Source organism: Silene latifolia, chromosome 8 (genome assembly GCF_048544455.1).
Source record: "Silene latifolia isolate original U9 population chromosome 8, ASM4854445v1, whole genome shotgun sequence".
Taxonomy (NCBI): Eukaryota; Viridiplantae; Streptophyta; class Magnoliopsida; order Caryophyllales; family Caryophyllaceae; genus Silene; species Silene latifolia.
Window position 1 is genome coordinate 33,627,178 of NC_133533.1, and position 24,738 is coordinate 33,651,915.

Below are 24,738 nucleotides of genomic sequence, written 5' to 3' on the forward strand. Positions count from 1 at the left end.
TCATGCCCTTACTGCCGTGTCGTTCTCCACTTGGCATAGTCGCCTAGGACACCCTGGTTCCGCTGTTTTTAATTCTCTTTGTCATAATAAAAATATTGCTTGTCGTCCTTTAAAGACTTTATCTATTTGTCATTCCTGACAATTGGGAAAACACATTAAGCTCCCTTTTCATGCTTCATTATCTAATACTCACGATGCTTTTGATATTATGCATACGGATTTATGGACATCACCCTTTGTGAGTACCATGGGTCATCGATATTATATTCTATTTTAGACGATCACACTAATTTCCTATGGACCTTCCCACTCACCAATAAATCCCAAGTGTATACTGTTTTTACTGTTTTTCATTAAATGATTAATACTCAATTTAATTGTTTTATAAAAACTATTCAATGTGACAATGGCAATAAATTCGATAATTCTCCACTTCACAATTTTTTTCCTAGTCAAGGTATGGTATTCCAATTTTCATGCCCCCATACTTCACCTCAAAATGGTAAGACCGAGCGTAAAATTCGCACAATAAATAATATCATTCGCACTCTTCTTATTCATGCTCATATGCCTCCTTTTATGTGGCACCATGCGCTCGAAATGGCCACTTATTTCCATAATATCGTACCTAGAAAAGCCAATCACAATCACTCTCCTACATCGAGTTTGTACCATCGAGTCCCGTCTTATGACCATCTTCGCACCTTCGGGTGTCTATGTTATCCTCATACTCCACCCACCATAATTCATAAGCTTGTACCCCGTGCTACACCTTGTGTCTTCCTAGGCTACCTATCTATCCATCGCGGTTACAAGTGTTACGACTTAGCCACTCAGAAAATTATCATTGCTCGATATGTGACATTTGATGAATCGGTTTTCCCTTTTGCCTCCCCACATCAAACATCGACCGCCTCATATGATTTCCTAACCACTGAGCTGTCCCCCTACGTGTCACATCACCTTCCCCAAACCCTCCCCACCACCCCACCGCACCCACGCCTGACCTGGCTTCACCACGAACCCCAATCACTCCCTCCTCGGTACACTCCTCACCACCTTCCTCTCCCGAGGTCCCCTCTCCCACACACCCACTGTGCCCTGACAACACCGATGGCCCTACTCTAATCGCCCAAACACAGCCTGTAATACTCCGTATTTATAGTCTTGGGGGTACTCTATCGAGTAGGCCTTACTCTGTCGAGTAAGGGTAAGTGGCGAAGCAAAATAGTTTCTGACCTGTTGGGCACTCGATCGAGTAGTCAGGGGCACTCGATCGAGTACCTTAGGTACTCGATCGAGTACCTTGGGTACTCGATCGAGTGTCCGATTTTACGGGGGAGTTTTCTCGGGTTTTGTTAATTACGCGATTAAGGTATTTAAACATATTCGTAATTGTTCTAAATCACTTTTTACAAAACCTAAAACCTGTTTAAGAGAGAAAGCAACTAGTCTTCTTCCTAATCGCGTTCTTGACAATTCCCGGAGTTCAGACGGTCAGTTCGTATCGTAGTTCGTGTCGTTGGATTCCTTGCGTCGAGGGAGGAGAATTCGTAGAGGAGCCGTTTTGATACAACTGTAGATACCGTCTGCGTGTTGTGCTTTCCAGGTAGGATTTCCTACTCAGTATTAGTCCCATAATGGGATATTGGTGATGTGCTGTAGTTAGTTGTTTGATATGATGATTGTGATTGTGATTGTGATTGTGGTTGTGTTTGTTGATGGTTCTCGAGATGCGTTCTCGGCTGAGTGGGGTCACTTGCGGGAGTGATCTCACGCCCTAGTTTCGCCCTTCGTGGAACCCGCCACGAAAGGGGATGTGCACATTAATGGACAGGGTTATCGCTCGTACGATGAGTGGGGCTTAGGTGGGAACGGCTGCGGTCCCCCATCGGCGGGCTGGTCCAAAGGGACGGTCGGTATTGAGATGATGGGAGTTGGTGGTGTGTGTGTGTGTGATGGCTCATTCGTCTGCTTTGTCTTATTGTTGTTATCTATATTGATTGTGTGATTAGTACTGACCCGGTGTTGTTTTGTAAACCTGCGGTGATCCATTCGGGGATGGTGAGCAGATATTGAACAGGTATAGAGATGAGTACTGGGATAGCTGGGATGGCCACGACATGACGATAGAGTCTTCCGCTGTAGTTTAGCATTTATTTACATTTCAGTTGAGAACAGATAGTTTGGAATAATGTATTGCACTTTCAGTTTGGTTTCGAGGATTGTATTTATTCATTAAACTATTTACAATAAATGTTGTTTCTGTTTTGTCTATTTGATTATCATACCTCGGGCGACCGAGATGGTGATGTCTTCATACCTGAGTGGTCCTGGTAAGGCATTCGGAGTATGGGGGTGTTACAAATGGTATCAGAGCGACGATCCTGAAACCAGTAACCAATGAACTTAATGAACATAGGGAGTCAATTAAAATGAACCCGGGGTAAAAGTTGTAGGAGCTAGTGCAAAGGCTTGGGAGACGTCCTAAAGTCGCGGGGATCGCCCTACAACTTTGAACCGGTCACATGGGGGAAATGTGTGTTGAGTCATGTGTGTGCTTAGTAACTTGCGTAACAATGTGATGGAATGTGTTGATGGTTGGATGTTCGAATTGGAAGTTGATGAGATGAAAGAAAAGTGATGTTATATATATAGACATTGTTGATTAAATGATAGCATGATGGAATGTTTTACAACGTGGCAATTAATAGCATGAATGTTATGATATAATGTGATTTATAAAGTTAGCAATGTTAGTATGTGACGTAATATGCGGGTAGCTCTTACGTATTGGTGGTACTTGATCGAGTGAGGCTGACTCGATCGGGTAGGTTTATGGCGATTTTGAGTCCAGAATCGCGTTTTGGGGCACTCGATCGAGTAACAAGGGGTACTCGATCGAGTAGAAATCACTCGATCGAGTAGCCTAGATACTCGATCGAGTGGGTTAGAGATCGAAGGTCTGTTTGGTTCTCGAGTTTGGGTACTGATCGAGTACATGGGGGCACTCGATCGAGTAGCCCGTTACTCGATCGAGTGGGTTTGGATACTCGATCGAGTAGGTTCCGGGCAGCGTGTTTTCGTGTTTTGAAGTTTAGTACGTATGTTCATATCTACCCTTTTCTTATATATGTATAGTTTCAAGATGCCGCCAAAGAGAAATGCTTTGTACGCGAGAGCTGAGCTTATGACCACGGATGACATCGTTAAGATGTTGGAACACCAGGACGCTCTTCATCGAGACCCCGAAGAGAGTGAATGAGGACAAGGATAAGAGTAAGGAGAAGGAGGTTGACCATGCTAAAGTCAGCCTCTATATTGCGAGGTTTAACCCGAAGGAGTACAAGGGAGTTGAGGAGCCTAACCATCTTGATAGTTGGTGAGGGAGATGGAGAACATACTAGATTTAGTTCGTCCCGATGAGATGAGAGTGGATCAGGCCGCATTCTATCTGAGGGAGGCAGCTGGCAAGTGGTGGGATTCCGTGAAAGTGAGTGCCAAGGAGATATATACCAACCAAGGGTTACCCGCTATACCTTGGGAGGAGTTTCGTAGGGGTCGTGAGGAAGGAGTTCGTACCTGAACATGTGAGGAGTAAGTTGAGAGAGGAGTTCGATAAGTTTAAGATGACGGCCGAGATGTCCGTGGCCGAGTACTACAGGCGCTTCAATGAGAAATCTAGATATGTTGAGGATATGGGTTTGAGTGAGGAGAATCTGGCTTTGAGGTTTGAGAGAGGGCTAACCACGAAAATTATGGATAAGTTACCCGTGGGAGTCCTTACGATGTAAAGGAAGCGTATGAGAGGGCCGGAGAGCCGAGAGACTAGTGGAGATGGCTCGGAGAGGTCGGTGGAGAAAAGAGGAAGTCTGAGAGCGAGGGTGGTGGCCAATCTAATTTCAAGAAACGCAACCACAATCAATCTAAGGGATTTTCTTCCGGGTCCGGGTTTAGTCGGAACTTCCTTTGGGCGAGGCCGTGGGAGTGTGAGCAATAGCCGGGAGTGACTGCTTTGGTTGTGGTGGCGTAGGCCACAAGAGACATGAGTGCACGAGTGCACCGGATCTTTTCGAGACCCCGCACAGAGCTTTGCGAGCAAATGCACCACCGGGATCATGGCCAAACCGGGAGGTCGAGCTACCGAGTGGAGGCAACCGCAACGGCGGTAATTCTTATCAGAAGACACCGACGAACAACAACAACAACAATCAAGGGTCGGGTGCTAAGCCGACCGCATCAGCCAGTACTGTCCAGGGAGGTGGGCAGAAGACCAGTGGCAAGTTGTTCATGATGGACAAGAAGGCAGCTGAGGAAGATGCGCACGTTATCACCCTGACATTCCTTGTTAATGGTATTCCTACGTTTGTTTTGTTTGATTCGGGGGCTTCTCAGTCGTTTGTGTCTTCGAGTCATGTAAAACAGTTGGGTTTGAGAGTATATGAGTCTGTTAGGGAGCAAGTTTTCATACCTTCGGGTGAGTCTGTATCGTGTGGGAGGTTGTTTAGAGATGTATCTTTGATAGTTGGGCAAGTCGATTTCCCGGTAGACTTGCTAGAGTTTCCTTTTAATGGTTTTGAGATGATAGTTGGGATGGATTGGTTAGGAAAGTATAAAGCTAAGATAGACTGTCATCAAAAGAAAGTGTCCCTAAGAGGTCCTAAGGGTGTTAGTGTGTCTTACCGTGGGTTTCTAGTCAAACCCAAAGTTAAGTTGATTGCAGCTGTCACCTTGAAGTCGTATCTGAGGAAGGGATGTCCTCTGATTTTGTGCCATGTGAGAGATGACCGGATAGAGAGCCCTAGCGATTGACGAGATACCGTGGTGGGAGAGTTTGCGAGATGTTTTTCCGAGAGGAGATTCCGGGTTGCCACCGAAGAGGGAGATAGATTTCACCGTTGAGTTGAAGCCAGGGACGGGGCCAATCTCTAAGGCACCGTACCGTATGGGTCCTAAGGAGATGGAGGAGCTTAGGAAGCAGTTGGATGATTTGATAGAGAAGGGATACATTAGACCAAGTGTATCGCCTTGGGGAGCACCAGTTCTTTTCGTGAAGAAGAAAGATGGGAGTTTGAGGTTATGCATAGATTACACGGAGCTGAACCGTGTGACGATAAAGAACAAGTATCCTTTGCCAAGGATAGATGACCTGTTTGTTCAGTTGAGCGGTGCAACAGTCTTTTCTAAGATTGATTTGAGGTCGGGGTACCATCAGGTGAAAATTAGAGATGTGGACATACCGAAGACAGCTTTCACGTCGAGGTATGGCCATTATGAGTATGTGGTGATGCCATTTGGGTTGTCTAATGCGCCGGCAGTGTTTATGGATTTGATGAATAGGATCTTGACGTTCTTGGACCAGTTCGTGGTGGTGTTTATCGATGACATCTTAGTCTACTCTAAGACTAAGGAGGAGCATGAGGAGCATCTGAGGATCGTGTTGCAGACTTTGAGAGATCATGAGTTGTATGCTAAGCTGTCCAAGTGTGAGTTCTGGTTGGAGAAAGTTGCTTTTCTGGGGCATGTAATCTCTAAAGATGGGGTAGTCAGGATCCGGCGAAAAAATTGAGGCAAAGACAAAGTGGGAAGCACCGAAGAATGTTGCTGAGGTTAGGAGTTTCTTGGGTTTAGCTGGATACTACAGGCGGTTCGTGAAAGATTTCTCCAAGATAGCTAGACCGATGACAGCGTTGATGAGGAAAGAGAACAGGTTTCGTTGGGATTAGAGTTGTGAGACGGCGTTCCAAACCTTAAAGGAGCGTTTGACCACGCTCTCCCGTCCTCGCATTGCCAAGGGAGCGAGAATTTTGAGGTTTATACTGATGCTTCAAGAATGGGCTAGGTTGTGTGTTGATGCAGAATGGTAAAGTGATTGCCTATGCTTCTAGGCAGTTGAAGCCTTATGAGGAGAATTACCCTACTCATGATCTGGAGTTGGGTGCAGTGGTGTTTGCTCTTAAGATTTGGAGACATTACCTTTATGGAGCAATCTTTAAGGTACTTTCTGATCATAAGAGTCTCAAGTACATCTTCACGCAGAAGGAGTTGAACATGAGACAGAGGAGGTGGATGGAGTTGATTGGCGATTATGACATGGAAATCATCTACCATGAAGGGAAAGCCAATGTTGTAGCTGATGCTTTGAGTAGGAAGAGTGTACATTCTTTGTGTACAGCTCTATCTTTGATGAGGCTGAGAGATGAGGTAGCGAGGTTCGGGATACATATGATGCGAAAGGAGATGCCATGGGTGATATGACAAATGATGCTTGAGTTTTATGATGATATTCGGGATAAGCGAGGCTTTGGATCCTAAGATAGTGGAGTGGAGAGTCGGGGGTAGAGAAAGGGACAAAGTGTCCCGGTTTTCCATTCATACGAGATGGTAGTTTGAGGTTTGATGGTAGGTGGTGTGTTCCTAATGATGAGGAGTTGAAAAAGACTATCATGACAGAGGCACATTGTACACCATATTCAATATCCGGTGGAGATAAGCTTTACAAAGATTTGAAGAAAACGCGTTTTGGTGGCCTCGGGATGAAGAAAGAGACAAATGAGTTTGTGTCCCGTTGTTTGACATGCCCGAGAGTTAAAGGGGAACAGAGAAGACCACAAGGTAAGGTTCAGTCTTTGGAGGTGCCTGAGTGGAAGTGGGAATCCATTTCCATGGATTTCATTGTGGGTTTACCTAAGAGTCAACAAGGTAACAATATGATTTGGGTGATAGTGGATCGTCGACCAAGTCGCTCACTTTGTTCCAATGAAAGATACATGGACTAAGGCACAATTGGCTATGGCCTATTGAAAGAACGTCTTTGAAGTTACATGGAGTCCCTAAGGACATAGTGTCTGACAGAGATGCGAGATTTATATCGAGGTTTTGGAAGGAGTTGCAGAATCGTTAGGGACGAATCAAGATGAGTACAGACTTTTCATCCTGCGACGACGGGCAGATCGAGAGAATAATCAAGACTCTTGAGGATATGTTGCGAGCTTGTGTGATGGATTTTGGTGGTAGCTGAGAGCAGAGGTTGGACTTGATAGAGTTTTCTTACAACAACGGCTATCACACCAGTATTGGTATGGCACCGTTTGAGGCTTTGTATGGGAGGAGATGTAGGAGTCCGATCTGTTGGGACGATAGTCTTTGAGGCAAAGTGGTTTTAGGACCAGAGATGGTACATGAGATGGTGGAACAGATTAAGATGATCGGGAACGGATGAGAGCAGCCCAGATCGACGTAAGAGTTATGCGATCTACACCGTCGGGACATAGAGTTTCATGTTGGGGACAAGGTTCTTCTGAAAGTGTCTCCTATGCGTGGGGTTATGAGGTTTGGGAAGAAAGGCAAGCTAAGCCAGAAGTTTATAGGGCCTTATGAGATCTTAGAGCGAGTTGGGGAAGTTGCTTATCGTCCGCTTTACCAAATGCGTTAGAGAGAGTACATAATGTGTTTCATGTATCTCAGCTGCGGAAGTATGTGAGTGACCCGTCACATGTGTTGGAGGCAGAGAGCTTAGAGTTGGATGAGTCTTTATCATACCTTGAGGTGCCTAAGCAGATCCTAGACCGAAAGGTTAGGAAGACCAGGAGTGGTGAGACAGTTTTGCTCAAGATCCTTTGGTCTAACCACGAGACCGAGGAAGCTACTTGGGAGGCAGAGGATATCATGAAAGAGCGTTACCCCTTCCTTTTTGATCAGGTATGTATGGTTACGGGGACGTAACCTTGTTTCTTTTAGGGGGGTAGGAGATGATCGCGAGCAGTTTCTAAGAGTTTTATACACCTTTTTATATGTTGCGTCGGTAGGTTGTCGGGATGAGTTGGGTAAGTAGCGTGTTTTATATTGAGTTTTGTTTTGGTTGTTGAGTCGGGAATGTTTTGGAGTACCTTTGTTTTAGTAGTGGTTTGAACTTCGGGGACGAAGTTCCTTTTAAGGAGGGAAGACTGTAATACTCCGTATTTATAGTCTTGGGGGTACTCTATCGAGTAGGCCTTACTCTGTCGAGTAAGGGTAAGTGGCGAAGCAAAATAGTTTCTGACCTGTTGGGCACTCGATCGAGTAGTCAGGGGCACTCGATCGAGTAGGGAATACTCGATCGAGTACCTTGGGTACTCGATCGAGTGTCCGGTTTTACGGGGAGTTTTCTCGGGTTTTGTTAATTACGCGATTAAGGTATTTAAACATATTCGTAATTGTTCTAAATCACTTTTTACAAAACCTAAAACCTGTTTAAGAGAGAAAGCAACTAGTCTTCTTCCTAATCGCGTTCTTGACAATTCCGAGTTCGACGGTCGGTTCGTATCGTAGTTCGTGTCGTTGGATTCCTTGCGTCGAGGAGGAGAATTCGTAGAGGAGCCGTTTTGATACAAATTTGTAGATACCGTCTGCGTGTTGTGCTTTCCGGGTAGGATTTCCTACTCGCATTAGTCCCATAATGGGATGTTGGTGATGTCTTTGTAGTTAGTTGTTTGATATGATGATTGTGATTGTGATTGTGATTGTGGTTGTGTTTGTTGATGGTTCTCGAGATGCGTTCTCGGCTGAGTGGGGTCACTTGGGGAGTGATCTCACGCCCTAGTTTCGCCCTTCGTGGAACCCGCCACGAAAGGGGATGTGCACATTAATGGACGGGGTTATCGCTCGTACGATGAGTGGGGCTTAGGTGGGAACGGCTGCGGTCCCCCATCGGGGGTAGTCCAAAGGTGGACGTCGATATTGAGATGATGGGAGTTGGTGGTGTGTGTGTGTGACAGTTCACCAAATTTGTCTGTTTGTCTTATTGTTGTTATCTATATTGATTGTGTGATTAGTACTGACCCGGTGTTGTTTTGTAAAACCTGCGGTGATCCATTCGGGATGGTGAGCAGATATTGAACAGTATAGAGATGAGTACCGGGATAGTCGGGATGGCCACGACATGACGATAGAGTCTTCCGCTGTAGTTTAGCATTTATTTACATTTCAGTTGAGAACAGATAGTTTGGAATAATGTATTGCACTTTCAGTTTGGTTTCGAGGATTGTATTTATTCATTAAACTATTTACAATAAATGTTGTTTCTGTTTTGTCTATTTGATTATCATACCTCGGGCGACCGAGATGGTGATGTCTTCATACCTGAGTGGTCCTGGTAAGGCATTCGGAGTATGGGGGTGTTACACAGCCCTCACCTCCAATGACCACCTATGCCCAACACGGGATTTTTAAAATAAAGCCCGTATTCGACCTCTGTTCCATGACGTCCTTATCTCCCATCCCAAAATGCCCCAAGACTGGCCTTAATGACCCCAATTGGAATCGTGCCATGAAAGACGAATTCGACGCACTCATTAAGAATAAGACTTGGGTACTAGTTCATCGCCCTCCTGATGTCAATATTACATGTTGTCAATGGCAGGTCTCAACAGGTGGGTGTCGATTGTGATGAAACTTTCAGTCCCGTGGTTAAGTCGGCCACAATCCGTACCGTTCTCAGCTTAGCGGTCTCTAAACATTGGCCCATCCACCAACTTGATGTGAAAAATGCCTTTCTTCATGGCCATCTAGCAGAGACGGTTTATATGCATCAACCGCCAGGTTTTCGAGACCGCACTCGCCCGGATCATGTATGCCTTCTTAAAAAATCTCTTTACGTTCTCAAACAAGCTCCGCGAGCCTGGTATCAACGGTTTGCTACATATGTCTCCACCATCGGCTTCATTCATAGCAAGTGTGATAATTCCCTATTTATTTATCGTGACGGAGAAAATATGGCTTATTTATTACTGTATGTCGATGCTATTATACTTGCTACGTCCACTGAAGCACTTCGGGTACAGATTATGACACACTTTCGGTGTGAATTTGCTATGATCGACCTTGGCTCACTCAATTTCTTTCTTGGTATCTCTGCTCATCGGCATTCAACTGGGTTATTTCTTCATCAGACTAAATATGCTAAAGACATCATTGCTCGAGCCAACATGTCCTCCTGCAAACCCGCTCAAACCCTTAGTGCCAATTCCGGTCCACTTGTGTCTGACTCATCCTTATACAGAAGCCTCGCTGGGGCACTTGAGTATTCGACATTCACTCATCCCAATATTTCTTACGCGGTTCAAAAATTATGTTTATTTATGCACGATCCGCGCGAGGCCCATTTTCATGCTCTTAAACGAATCATTCGGTATCTCCAAGGTACTTCGTCTCATGGCCTCCACCCTACTGCTTCCTCGGTTGCATCCTTAAATCGCCTATACTGACGCTGATTGTGGTGGATGTCCCAACACCAGACGCTCTACTTCTGGCTACTGTGTTTATCTCGGAGACAGTCTGGTTTCCTGGTCTTCCAAACGTCAAGCTACGATTTCTCGCTCTAGCGTCAAAGTCGAATACCATTGCGTAGCTAATGTAGTAGCCGAATCTTGCTGGCTGCGTAATTTACTTCTCGAGCTTCATTGCCCTATACGAAAAGCTACTGTTGTTTACTGTGACAATATTTCAGCCATTTATCTATCCGGGAATTCCGTCAACCACCAACGCACGAAACACATCGAACTAGATATACATTTTGTACGGGAACAGGTTGCTCTCGGTAAAGTTCAAGTCCGTCGTGTTCCCTCGCGCTATCAATTTGCGGATATATTCACCGAAGGCCTGCCCAAAATACTTCTCGACGACTTTCGGTTCAGTCTCAGCATCCGTCCTCCTCCCGCTTCGACTGAGGAGGTGTATTAGAATATGTCTATATTCATTAACATATCTTTTGTATTATAGCATATATCTTGTATTACCTAATTTAGAGATTGGGTAAACTAATTAGTTTTTGACTACTTTTATCCTAGGCTAAATTAGTGGAATTGTAATCCCCTAACTTAAGGACAGTCTTAGTGTATATATTGCATGCTTGTATCACTGTAATTCTCAAGGAATAACTCTTTTATACCCAATAAATAAAAATAAATAATTATTTTTCAAAAGTAGACCATCTTATTGTGTGACATGGTCTCATTCCATGCTCCGAGTTCATCAAATTGAAAGATACCAAGTATATATGTTTCATAATTTTGAAAAAACCGGCAACATATAGAGGTGGTAATCGGGTTAGTTGGGTCGGGTCACGTCATCTCGGGTTCGGGTCATATCGGGTTAACATACCCTTTCGGGTCGGGTTTGGATCGGGTCCGGTTACTTAATCGCATTACTACAATTTATTACCATTAAATTTAGATTTCAACCTATTATTTGGTTTAATTACTTCATTATTAAATCAAACATATCAATCTAAACACAAAATCACTTTCATTTTGATCAAATATAAGCTTAATAATTGTCGAGTCATCAATTTAATCGGGTCAATATCGGGTCGGGTCGGGTCGGATCTGGGTTCGGATCACTAATAATCGGGTCGTGCTGGGTTACGGGTCGGGTCGGTTTCGAGTCGCAATATTTTCGGGCCCTGTTGGTTTGAGTTTGCTCGAGTTTGGATCGGGTCAGACTTACCAACTCTAGCAACATATACTCCCTCCACATTTTTATGTTCTTCCCATTTCATTATAATACTACTCACATATAATGAATAAATGGAAAGAACATTAAAATGTGGAGGGAGTATGACATAGAAAACCAAAGCCTATATGAAAAAGTAAAGCTTATAGGGCCAATCCAAAATATAATTGGTATATATATAAGCACGAGACAAATTGCTCAATGAAGTAAAAGAACTCCTCATATACAGAGTGAACACCAGAGAATTCCAAATTTTGCGTACCTCGTCACTGTTCTTCAACAATTTTACTTTCTCCTTCTGCTGTAATTTAAGGTCAGATTTAACATTCTTCGCTGCACTTTTATTCTTTGTTTTTCTTTAATCTTCTGTAATCAGTCCAACTATGCTTATAATATGATATGAACTTGCTTTATGCTGATAACATTATGGAATTAGTTAATGTTCAAGCCATCATGTTTCTGGGTTTGATTAGATTATACACTAGTTTTCATCAATTAATAGCTGATTTTACTAGGGTTTTAGTTGTTAATGTTAGTACAATAACTACTTGGATTATGTTTTTCAAATTTCAAGTCTTTTGATGTAATGGGAATTAAGTTTGAACCTTTAAATTGTGAAGGGTAATGTTACTTTTCCTGTAAAGATTCCATCTTTTTTACGGTTTTTGCGATGAATCATCTATATATGATTTAGGGTTATATCTATGATTATTATGTATTAGCAGACGGTTAGTCTTGTGTGCGACGGTCTAAATGATTCAGACATTTATATAATGATGAGGTTTATGACATGAATTTTGTCATCAGCAAATATTTATTGGATGTGGGTATGTGTAGGAAATGGATTCTGCATTGGCCCAACAGTTGAGCATCCCGGAGGATGTTATTGAGTCTTTGTTAAGAACTTCGAATTCTTCATCATTGGATGAAGCCCTTCAAATTCTTACTGAAACTTCTAGAAACGATAAAGGTCGGTTGGAGCTTGCTTCCAAGGGTATTCTTGGATCAGTACTAAAGATTTCACAGTCTCTTGATCGTGAATCAGCCCATCATCTTCTTTTGCTGTCTCTTAGACTGCTAAGAAACTTATGTGCAGGAGAGGCAACAAACCAGAACTTGTTTCTTGAGTTAAATGGAGTTGCAGTTATTTCGGGTATAATTAATAGTGTGCAGTTTGATTGTGATGATTTTGGTTATGGGATTATACGTGCTGCCTTACAAGTACTGGCAAATATATCACTTGCCGGGGAGAAACATCAACGTGCTATATGGGACCGACTGTTTCCCGGCGTCTTTCTTAAAATTGCTGGAGTTCGTAGAAGGGAGACTTGTGATCCTCTGTGTATGATTATTTATACGTGTAGTGATGGAAGCTCTGAACTGTTTACCGAGCTTTGCAGAGATCCAGGGTTAGCTGTAATCGCAGAAATTGCTAGGACCGCCTCAGAAGGTAGCTTTATACATCCCCTTTTTTTTATTGGGTAGTGAGTCTTGTATGAGGCGGTCTCACAATGTGTGAGACTTGCCCAATCCGAATGTAGTTGCTGTTTCATTACATGATTGATAGGACCGGTCTCACTAGTATATGTTTTTGTGATTGTTGGTGTCGTTTGTTCAAAGTAGCCTTAACGTTGGATGGAAAAGGGTCTAAACGACATTTCCTTTTGTGCTTTCAGTTGGGTTCGGAGAAGATTGGCTGAAGCTACTTATCTCAAGAGTATGCCTAGAGGAATCTCATTTTTCAGTCTTATTTTCTGTGCTAAGTGAAAATGTTGCTTCTGAAAACTTGAAAAATCCCGAAAAGAGATTTACTACCTCACAAGCATATCTTCTGCGCTTGGTCTCGGAAATTTTGAATGAGCGACTTAAGGAGATTCATATCAATATTGACTTTGCTTTATATATTCTTGGTATTTTTGAGACAGCCGTCAAAATCGTGGACTTTCACACCAGAGGCCAATCTGGTTTGCCTACTGGGTCTGCTTCGATCGATGTATTAGGTTATTCACTGACTGTCCTGAGAGATACATGTGCACAAGACAGTTCTGTAGTTGTTAATTCATTGATTGACAAGGGATTCTTGGACCTGCTCTTATCTTTACTTCGTGAACTAGAGCTTCCATCATCAATCAGGAAAACCATCAGTCGGGTCGAGGGCGAAACGGGAGATAGTGAGTCACCTAAAGTTTGCCCATATAAGGGTTTCAGAAGAGACATAGTTGCTGTCATCGGGAATTGTGCGTATGGAAGGAAGAATGTACAAGATGAAGTAAGGCAAAAGAATGGGGTTATTCTTCTGTTACAACAATGTGTTATTGATGAAGACAACCCTTTTCTTAGGGAATGGGGCATATTTTGTGCTAAAAGTTTACTGGAAGGTAATGCAGAAAACCAGCAAGTTGTGGCAAGTTTAGAGATGCAAGGCACTGTTGATCTTCCTCAACTTGCTGACATTGGACTTCGAGCAGAAGTCGACCCGAATACTAAACGTGCTAGACTTGTGAATATCACTTGAGCTGCATAAATGATTATGATTCTCTCTTTTTCCTTTGTAAAGGGACACACAAGGTACAGTTTTGATGTTGACGGGATTCAACTGAATCTTGATTCGTGAGTACCAATCATTATATAGCATTTCTTATCTACCAAGTGCAGAATCTTTATTGTGGAGTAGTTAGTATTGTCCAAAAAATTTCGTTTATTAATTTTTGATGAAATGTTGAATCATTACACTTTTTGCAATGGTACTTTGCTGATAACAAGGATTATCCCCCTTTATGTACTCTGTCATGCTGAAGAAAATGATGCTGTGGCGCATAGGACGGGAATTGATCATGGTACTAAAAATGTAAAAAAAATTGTGGCATCTATTGTAACTGTGGTAACGATTATGAATTATGGTAGCATTACTCTGTTATGGACAATCAACCAGTGCCGTTTGTTTTCTAATTGCTCGAGAATGTCGGTCAAATGTTAGCCTGGCATCGGTCAGCTAGGGTGTATCAGTCAAGTACCAGCACTTTTTGAAGATCCCCTAATTGGAAATTGTTTGATCAGAAGATGAAAAACCGATGTTTAATACCATTGAAACGAGAGGGTAGCCAAGGGGCTTCGAGGAATGTAGTGCCCATTTAAGAGGTAGCACATAATAAAAATTCCCAATCTATCATATATGGAACACGTAACACGATAAAAGATAATTGTTCGATTGCTTGTAGTATGAAAACTTACATCGTATTTATAATAACCAACTGTTATACGAGTATGGAAATGGAGACGATCCAAATTGATATCATACCGCTATACACAAGTATGGAGTACTTGCTCACAACTGTGTCTAAAATTACATCCTCAAAAGGAGAAAAGGGAAAACATGAAGACAATGTACAGTTAGAAAGCCTATCCATGATAAAACTACCTCAAAAAACTGTACTCTTTTTTAGTGTATATAGGCAGTCGTATCTCATACTCAAATATTACAAAATCTCGATAAAACCTACTTGGTGATGTGAATTAGAAGCTCAGATGGTGAGGTTTTCTTGAATTGCAAGGAAGGAGCCACATATGCTTCCACCGAGATCGGGAAAATTTTCGCAACCAGCAAGGGGCCTTACCTTTCCCCTTCTATCAACATCAACAGGGTACTTAAGCAGGTGGCCGGCCATTTCTTTTGGATCTTCGGCTGCAAATTGTTTCCAGTTCATCTCCCCCATTGTTCTTACTTTTCTTACACACTCGACGGTTTCTGGTTCAGTGAAGCAGTCATCAACAAGTCCAAGGTGTTCTGCCCAAAGGGACATTCTATAACCATATATCTGCACGACAAGTATAGTAATAAACATGTCATTCGATTACACATATGTACACTGATTGTGATCAACCAGTTCTTTCTTGATCACAAACTGTTTCAAGGATCACAAACTCACTGCAAAGAAAGTGGATTGCAGTCTAAATTCTACCTCCTTAGATCTTTATAACTAATCCATGAAAATAAAACTCACTTGAAATCCCTTTTTAATGTAATTCGTTGCCATTATGGTGTGTGACCACACACTTTATTCAACTTCGCATTTTCATTCATATCTCAGTGTGCTCTTTTATTCACGTGCAAAACATACTGTTTGTTCAGTCCGTCTCATTGAAGACGGCCACTATCCGTCACAAGCTGAAGACGGATAGTGACCCTCTCACAAAATGCAAGTGGGAGGGCAAGTGGGGGTATCCATTTCACCCCACTTGCACTATCCATTTGCATTTTGTGAGAGAGACACTATCCGTCTTCAACTTGTGACGGATAGTGTCCGTTTTCAATACCCTCTCACAAAATGCAAGTGCGAGGGCAAGTGGGGGTATCCATTTCACCCCACTTGCACTATCCATTTGCATTTTGTGAGAGAGACACTATCCGTCTTCAACTTGTGACGGATAATGTCCGTTTTCAATGAGAATTTGTGCTGTTTTATTCATGGGAATAGCAAAACAATTACATATAATATTGTTACCTAATGGAGCCAAAGACACTAATATTGTTACCTAATGGATCTATCAATACTCTACGCGGTTGTCTTATGGGTCATCTAGAAACAGTCCCGTGTTCTCAACACAAGGGGTATACTACGTACATCTCACGGAAGCCTTTGAGTAACTGGGTACAATGTCGTACATATGAGTTAATAATTACATATATGCCAACTTTAAATGATTCATGGGAATATATATACCTGCCCAAATGGATGCCCTGACTTCTTCGCCCAAGTGTAAAGAGGCTGATAGGCTCCCATTGCAATCTCGGTGTCTCTGGTTCCCTCCATTGAACGCTGATTGACGTTTGCAGAACCCAAGATCACATACTCGTCATCCACTATCATGCCCTTAGAGTGAACATAAATCATAAATCTTCGGCTCTTTTGTGATAAAGCCTATATATTGCACAACAGATACAAGAAATCAGAAATATAAATTGTAAATCCATCCCCATTTCAATAATTGACAAGAATCAAAATGATCATAACTCAGTAAATTGGTTATCTAATAGGGCATGTGGCAAATGGCGAATCGTGAATCAGGCCATTCAGCTTGGTACAAAACAATTTTTTTTGGGTGTATTCATTATTTGGAATGGTCGGGTCAGTTTGGGTTCATATCTATTTTGGGTATGGTACTATAGATCAGGTCGTTTGTGGATCCAATTATCGGGTTTCCAGTCAGGCCATTTCATGTCGTGTCTACTAAGGTTTTCGCAATTTTTTGCGTAGATAAAGTAATGTCATTCCAAATTGGTTACTTTAGGCCAATACAAGTGATTTTGGATTGAGCCATTTCAGATTGGATCGTTTCAATTCAGGCCAATCTGGGTTCCAGAAGCTGCTCAATTCAAGTCCAATCAATTTTGCAGGTCTAAGGAGAAGGCAAGCCTTAGAAAACACAAAATAGACTTAGAACATCATCTGCGTCATAGTTTACAAAGAGAGAATCACAACCTGAGGAGTGTTGGGTGGGTGAGGACTTGGAGCACCCTCGGTTCCATCTGGACCTTCACGATTGCCAAGGCAAAAGAAGTTTAAGTAATCTTGAGGCGTATAGGCATCCTCAAGCCCCACCTCTATCAGAGCCTTAGAGATGGTTTCATACATCATTTGCATTGTTTTGTTCTGCAACCATTTGTCATGACTTGAGAACTTAAGGAATATATGTCGTACAGCAATGTAAACAATCACCCATACAACTGATGTCCACAATTCAGGCTCATAGTAGCCTGAATTATGACTTGCACTAATATAACATATTAAAGTTGAAACTTCAGTGAAACTAAACCCTGAACACTTAAGTTTTGCCCAAGGATCTATAATTCTCAATAATACTCGAAAGTTGAATGTAACTATGTAAGGACATCCGAGGAAAAATGATTCTGACTTCTTGAATATAAAATTTCTCTGCTATGGAAACTTCCCATAATATATCAGCTATTCTTTTTATGGTATAACACATTTTGCAGCTAGTTTATATTCATTTAAAACAAAATCAAACATTTGTCATGGAAGCGAAAAATAAAATAAAAATTTACACACCAAACTTATAGCTGTTTTCTGTTATCATATAATAAAAAACTACATTAATTCACCTGCCAAAAGAGAATTCTTTGAGTGGCTGCACCAGAAGGGACACCTTCCGGCCACATTGGGATAACAATATAAGCAGCAAATCTCTGATGAGCTCTAATCTTCTCAGCAATCTTCAGTGCAATTTCCATGGGAATGAGATTGTTAGCACCTGCAACCAACAATATAGGCCAGTAAAATGAGCGTCACTTCTTCATATAAGAAATATTAATGATAAAAGTTAGTGTTACTACAACATTTCCCTCAGATTCTTCAACAAGAAATAAGGTTTAAGCATACGATACATGTAATATACCAAGCTAGACATGTACTCCAACTAACTTAACCCTAATTCTCATCAAACCATAAATATAACACCTTCCAAAAATAGCAGCAATATAACAAACACAGACGCCGGCAGTGAAATAGGGCTTGGGGAGTCCTGCCTCAAGGTTGACGACATTTTGAGTGTACAATTTTTCATTTATTATTTTCAAGTCCACCCTTTAATCTGGTAACCTAACATGGACCCATCATGAGGCCATTTCACAAGAATTTCTAAAGATGGTATCCATGACAAAGACAGTAGTGAACTGTGAAAGTAAAATGTAATATAGCAAGTTCATAGCAGGTATCCTATAAAACTATTTATGATAGATGACATTGGTTAGCATTAAGAACATTTAAAGAATGAGGATAAATAACATAATAGCAAAAGAAAGGGGCAGACAGATAAAGGAAATAAAACAAGTTCACAGAAAGAGTTCAGAATGTAGGAATGAGACCCAGCAGTCTGCGTATAAAAAAAGTAACACAACTACAACAATCTCTCACCTAAGTCTCTGTTTCCACTCCAATTATACGATGAACCAATGAAATACTGATTCTCAATATAGATGTAGTGCTGGGCAGCTCGAATAGCGTGAACATATGCCGTATGTATGCTCATATCAATCAGCACATTCTTCCCACAGACCAAATTCTGCATATTTATAGCCGATCAACTTCTATGTGGTGCTAAGAAGAACGCAAAAGACAACGGGAGCGAAAGAAACAAAAAAAACGAAGCAAAATGCGTGAAAGAAAGGACAAGTACAAAGAAAAAAGGAAGTTTGCAAGAAATTTCACCCACCTTGCTGGTTGCTTCCTTTGGATTCTTCGGAAATCCTTTTGCAGAACTTGAATCAATGGACCGAAAAACCTAATGGGGAGTGTTTTAGTTCTCCTTACACACAAGCCCATTATGCATATGAAAAAAGAATGAGAAATTAGCACTACCTGCACATGCCAGGATTCAGGATCATCGTCATCAAGGCCAGAAACATCAGTTATCCCGACAATATCAGGCAACCGTTCAATTCTCAATAAGGCATCATCAAATGACATTTTCAACTTCTTAATCCCATGTGGCTTAGATGCTTTTAACCAGCGGTCTTGGAAGTTGGTGAGCACATCATATGCAGCAGGGCCGTCTATTTTGCTATGCAAATCATGCCACGGTTCTCTTGGGCAGCCTGTCGTAGCGCCCTGTTAAGTGCGTCACAATTAACAAGTAGACTAGATCGATAGAAAGTTCACACAAAAATAGTGGAAGAGAATGGCACAATAGTTGTAACGAGCTGGTATGAGGAACTCTTGACGCGCTATCTTACAAACTCCAAAACTCAGGAGAATCTGTTGACTGCAAATCCGCTCAAGGCCACCACTTTTATGGATGACAAAAAAACTAGTTCTAGGGTAAGAATTCCTTATTATATAAGAGCACTTACTAATGCCTTGTCATCATAACAATCCCTCCCCGGTTTTCTAGTACCCTATCTGTCATATCCTTCCATCATATGATTCAAGAACCAAACTCCATTCTTCCTTTCTTTTTCCACACCTCCCTCTTTTCTCTCTCTTCACTTCTGTCCAACAATTATCTTCGGACCTACGACCATCATTAACTTGTGCGGCCAAGTGACCACCACAATAACGCTCACCAGCACTGACACGTGCAGTCAGCTTCTCATGCAGCATAGGTTCTCTGACATCCTCTGAAAGTTACTTACTTTCAACAGATTTCCAACATCCTCCCCATATCCGTGAGTTCTCCCTTCACCTCTTGGTTTTAAACTTTTAATGACTAACCACTTCACCTCCACTTTTTTTCAGGTCTCATGACACTCATTGCATCCGAATTCCAAACCTTAACGGCACCCTAGGAGGGCTAGAAGGGGATGAATGAACTCTGGTTGAGAACGAGGTCAACATAGAGAAATTGGTGAACTGGAGTTTTAAATTTCTTGAACCTTGTTCGAAAGACTGATAATTTAGATAAAGGTCCGCCAACAGCCTAATCTTCAGTGAAATGTACCACTAGGTGACAATACTGCCAGTAGTGGTGTTGGCAACTACATAAGATAATGGAAGACTTTTTTATTTTTTATTTTAATTATTACTGGGTTAAATGAGATCTTAAACAAATATAGACTGGTTTTCTTTGCATCCAAAACCCAATTGCATCATTTTATCCAACAGAGCTCTTGTTAACCACCAGTCCACCACCACCACCACCCCAAAAACAATATTTGAAGCAGTAAGCTCATGACACTGCACTACTCATCACCTAATTAATTGATCTACATACTGATCAAGCTCATCATTTTTTAAGATCGGACTATCTGAGAATACCAAGGAAATTGTTGTAAAGACAAGTTTAGAATATTACCTGGAAACAAGGATTGTGGTAATCATCTTTGTGCGTTGTCTGCAAAGATCTGAATAAAGAATGATCAGGGGTATCATATCTTCCATCACACAAGTCAAGCCCACCAACAAATGCAACAATTTTCCGCATGTTGTTGCCAGCATCAGCATCGACAATCACAGTCTTTTGGTGGTGAGTATATATTGTCGAAACTTCCTAAAAATAGAATAAGCAGTGAGCTTCAATCGAGTCAACAAAGTTACAAAGACACTAAAAACGGAAGGTAAATGAAAAATGTATGACAGATCAGATAGAGGAATTACAAGCAACACAGCAAACTCCAAAATGGAATAATATGAGATCACCATTCAAATAAATTGAGATTATATATTAAACCAAAACATGATCTGCAAAACAACTTTTGTAGCACTTACCCTTTGTTTGACCCAGCTATGTCTTTTCCCGGCAACACGAGGACAAAGTAGCACTTGAACAGACGAGTGCTTAAAGAATCGACGGGTCTCCTCATCGTGGGTTGCCATGATCCCATCCTACATAAGCAACAGCAGTGAGAAACTGATAGATGGAGAGCACTACATATACTCTATCAAACAATTTTAGTGTTCCTTAATAACCCCTGTTTCATCCGAATGAGATCGGACAGACATGGACACATGTATAGTACATCAATGAAAATTTTCCTGATGAATTTTACGTCAAGCCACTTACCGTTTTATAGCCCAAGATGCTTCTAGAAGTAGGATCGTCCCACACAAGAAGCAAAATTCTCACTCCTTCAGCTGACTTGGATCTGAGTAAATCTCCCAAATTGCAATCTGACGCATGATTGCCGCCTTCACGTACAAGCCTAACTTTATGCCAAACTGACCATCCAGTAATGTAAACCAGTCGCCTAGCTTGGCGTATAGCATCAAAAATATCTTGCCAACACTTGCCGTGCACATATTTCATCCCTCTATCAAGATTAAACTCAGGAAGGGAACCATCAGGGACATGGGCATCTTGATAGAGAGTTACTCTTCCCCCTTTCCTAAGAGGAAAGTACGTGCCAGGGACCCCTTGATAATCAGGGCCTGCACCAACTCCATGATGGTAAATGTGTAGGTTGTTGATGGGTGTATATTGGATTGAAATACTCAAGACAGCTCCAGGCTTACACTGCCTCCCACTACCATTCAGAATAGGGTATGTTCCCTCAACTTTTGCCCCGAAGTATATCTGTTCAACAGGAATTGATACACTTCCTATGATTTGTGAGCCCACAACGTCACTATCCTTGACCATGAAGAACACTTCGGGAGCATGATGTGCCACAGGAACACTGAAGTGTTGCATCCACACCGGATTCTCTTCATTACCAATCACAAAGGTCCTCCCAATTACAGCATTCGATATAGCTATAGAAACATATGGATCACTTGTGATCTTACGAGCTACATGTCCCTCAATCTTGTTGGTTACAGTCCCAGGTAACTTACCAAACATGTCACCCAATGTTTTATGAAACATGTCCATGTTTGGAAGGTTTTTTGCTTCATAAACCCATATGTCCAGATTTCCATGTAAAAGCAAAACCTTCAAAGACCCTTTCTGATGTGGAACAATCTGCATACCAAAGCTATCACACGATATACGCGGCGAACCGCCTACACAAGGTAAACAATCCCAACTAGGGCTTCTCGAATGTGGTTCGTAAGGGTAGCCATTGTTACCATACCTTCCACTTGAACTCGGGTAACTCATAGGCGAGCTTTCCACCAATGCCATAGAAGGTGCAGAAGGTGAAGCAGGGACATGTGGCTGATTATCAGATATTCGCATATCTCCCATCAGGTCATCCAATGGAGGATATGCCATACCATACGAGGTTCCAACATGGTTTGCTCTACTTAATCTATTAGATGACAATTCACCCGATGAAGTATCAAATCCCGCTAAACTAGAGAAGCTATTACTCCGGGAAGGCAGTTGGGGTCTGGCATCTGGTGGGGGATAGGCACCCACACCGGAATCCGGATATTGGTAATGAGTTGGCAATCCACTCGACAAGGTATCATATACAGGCGAACTAGATAAGCTATTATTCCGGGAAGGAGGTCTGGATACAACATTTGGCGGGGGATACACACCAGAATCCAAATATTGGTAATGAGATGACGGCGAACTAGATAAGCTATTACTCCTAGAAGGCGGTTGGGGCATAACATTTGGCGGGGGATATAAACCGGGATCAGGACATTGGTAATGAGATGAACCATACTGAAAGCTATTACTATGCTGAAAAGTAGGTGCAGGTGGACCAGTTTGAGGAAGAGGTCCAGAATATGACATGGGTCTATGAGGTGGACTTTGGTAGTTGGGTGGTGGTGATGGATACGAATATGGATACGGATAAGCGGGCGGGCGTTGATACGGATACGGATATGGAGCAGCATTTGGGTATGGGTATGGGTATGGAGCATGTTGAGGTGGGTATGCCTCAGAATTTGGTGGTGGAGGGTATGGTTGATTTGGGGGAGGGTAACCATATGGGTATTGATCCATTTTCAATCAAACCCGAAAATCGAAACACTTTGTTTGATTCAATATCAACAAATTAACAAAATTATAACATGCAAAACCCAAAATTCATACAAAATACAAGATCAAGAAAAAGCAAAGGTATGAAATTGCTAATTATTACACAGTTTTTTTTGGGTTATGCTAATGATATCTAACAAAACTATAAAAAAACCCAGATTAGTTATGGACAAGAACAATGATTTGGAACAAGTATAGAGGGAATGATCAGTGATTTACCTCAAGAAGATTGAATATGGTATCAACTTTTTGTATTTAAGAAGTATTAAAAATGGACGGAAAAAGTGTAAAAGAGCTTGATTATATTGAATTGAATATGTAGTTAGGATGAAAGATTGAGACTTTGAGTTTCTGGAAGGAATATGAAAAAGACGGAAAAAAAGAGGAATGTTACTTGGATCTTTTATTTAATTGAAGTTTTCAACGTTTAATTATTTGCGATTCTTGGTAAGATTCCTACGGGTTTGCACTCTGCACTTTAACGTCTGTCGTGTGTAGATCGGGAAATTGACAAATACGGCACTTAAGGTAAATGATCTTACTTTACATTATCAGGTCAATTAGTTCAGATATTATAGATTTAGATATATTCATGTTCAGCTATTTTTCATTTATAGAATTGTCGTGAAATAGGTTTAATCTCGGTTCGATTTGGCTTGAGTTGAATATCAGGTACTATTCATATTTTTCATGTCGGGTGCTCGATCAGTTTTTTTAGTTTCAATATTATTTGCCATGTCTAGTCATATGTATACACATCAGGAAATTAACAATACAGAGTTAATGTAAACGATTTCACATTAAGAAATTCGATATGGCAAACGGCTCAATTGGGCCAGGTTCACGTCGAGTCAATTTGGATCGGGTTGTTCAGGTTTACAAGGATTTGGGCCGGGTCGAACCATTTCAGGTTCGAGTCTTTTTCGGATGGGTTGTTTTTATGTTATTTGGGGATAACAGTCAGTTTCCGATAATAAACATTTGGATCGAATTGAATAAGTTCAGGTCAATTCGGGTGCGAGTCAGGTTATTCGGCTTAGGTCACTCGAGTCGAGTCAGTTTTATCAGGTCTAATTAAGATCATGTAAGGCATAGCTTATAGGGAGTTATACATTGGAAATTAATCAAGAAAATAAAATAATAATAACCACTTCTATATAGTTTAAAATGTTTCATGATAAACTAATAACGAGGTGTTACTCGTTAGTTGTGAAAATTAATTTTAGTTACGTCAGTATGAAAAGCTATATCATTCAGTAACGTGCAGTAAATTAGAATGTTTAAAAAATGACATATTACGTGATTTAGAAATGTTTGTGACTTTGTAAAATAAAATAAGTTACTTTATGAAAGCCTTTTCTATCACCTAGAGGACTAATTCATGGAAAATTTCAATCCTTGTGAATTGAGGTTCTCAAACATCTTACCCATTTTACATTGGAAAATAAGATGTTGTCGCCGGATCACCTAATAACTAGTACTACTCTCTCACATTCAAAATGTGAGAGAGTGATACTGAATTTGGCGTGTTATCCATTATTTTTTTACAATTTACCTGAATTATCGAAAATGTCTTAATATAATAATTAAAATAAATGTAACATAATAATAGGTCAGTTTCAAATCCAGCAAAACTAAATCAAATGTAACACAACCCAATTAATAATCAAAACTTTAGCCGTACTATCCAAGAATATTCAATTTTGTTTTTGTAGTTGCCGTCCAATAATATTCTATTGCTCTTTCAAAGAAAACTATTCCATATATAGTGCGTCTTGCTTCAGACGGGTTTTTTGGTCTGAAATAATAAGACGGAATTTTGTAACCATTTTATAGTTAAATGTGACCACTATTGAAAAA

At 41.3% G+C, this 24,738-nt stretch overlaps 2 protein-coding genes across 2 annotated transcripts; one reads left to right on the forward strand and one right to left on the reverse strand.

Moving 5' to 3' along the window:
- The first annotated feature begins 11,714 nt into the window (after nt 1-11,714).
- Nucleotides 11,715-14,225, forward strand: LOC141596726 (uncharacterized). Its single transcript, XM_074416968.1, has 3 exons — nt 11,715-11,803; nt 12,328-12,940; nt 13,167-14,225. The coding sequence occupies exons 2-3, from the start codon at nt 12,331-12,333 to the stop codon at nt 14,003-14,005; spliced, it is 1,449 nt and encodes a 482-aa protein (XP_074273069.1). The 5' UTR covers nt 11,715-11,803; nt 12,328-12,330; the 3' UTR covers nt 14,006-14,225.
- Nucleotides 14,226-14,756: 531 nt separating this feature from the next.
- Nucleotides 14,757-23,102, reverse strand: LOC141596725 (phospholipase D gamma 1-like). The gene is made up of 10 exons (XM_074416967.1): nt 21,007-23,102; nt 20,712-20,828; nt 20,299-20,493; nt 18,867-19,115; nt 18,721-18,789; nt 18,423-18,570; nt 17,612-17,760; nt 16,971-17,141; nt 16,212-16,409; nt 14,757-15,305 (listed from the first exon to the last, which is right to left on the reverse strand). Exons 1-10 carry the CDS (start codon nt 22,840-22,842, stop codon nt 15,012-15,014), a joined length of 3,426 nt encoding a protein of 1,141 aa, XP_074273068.1. The 5' UTR covers nt 22,843-23,102; the 3' UTR covers nt 14,757-15,011.
- Between the last annotated feature and the right edge of the window lie 1,636 nt (nt 23,103-24,738).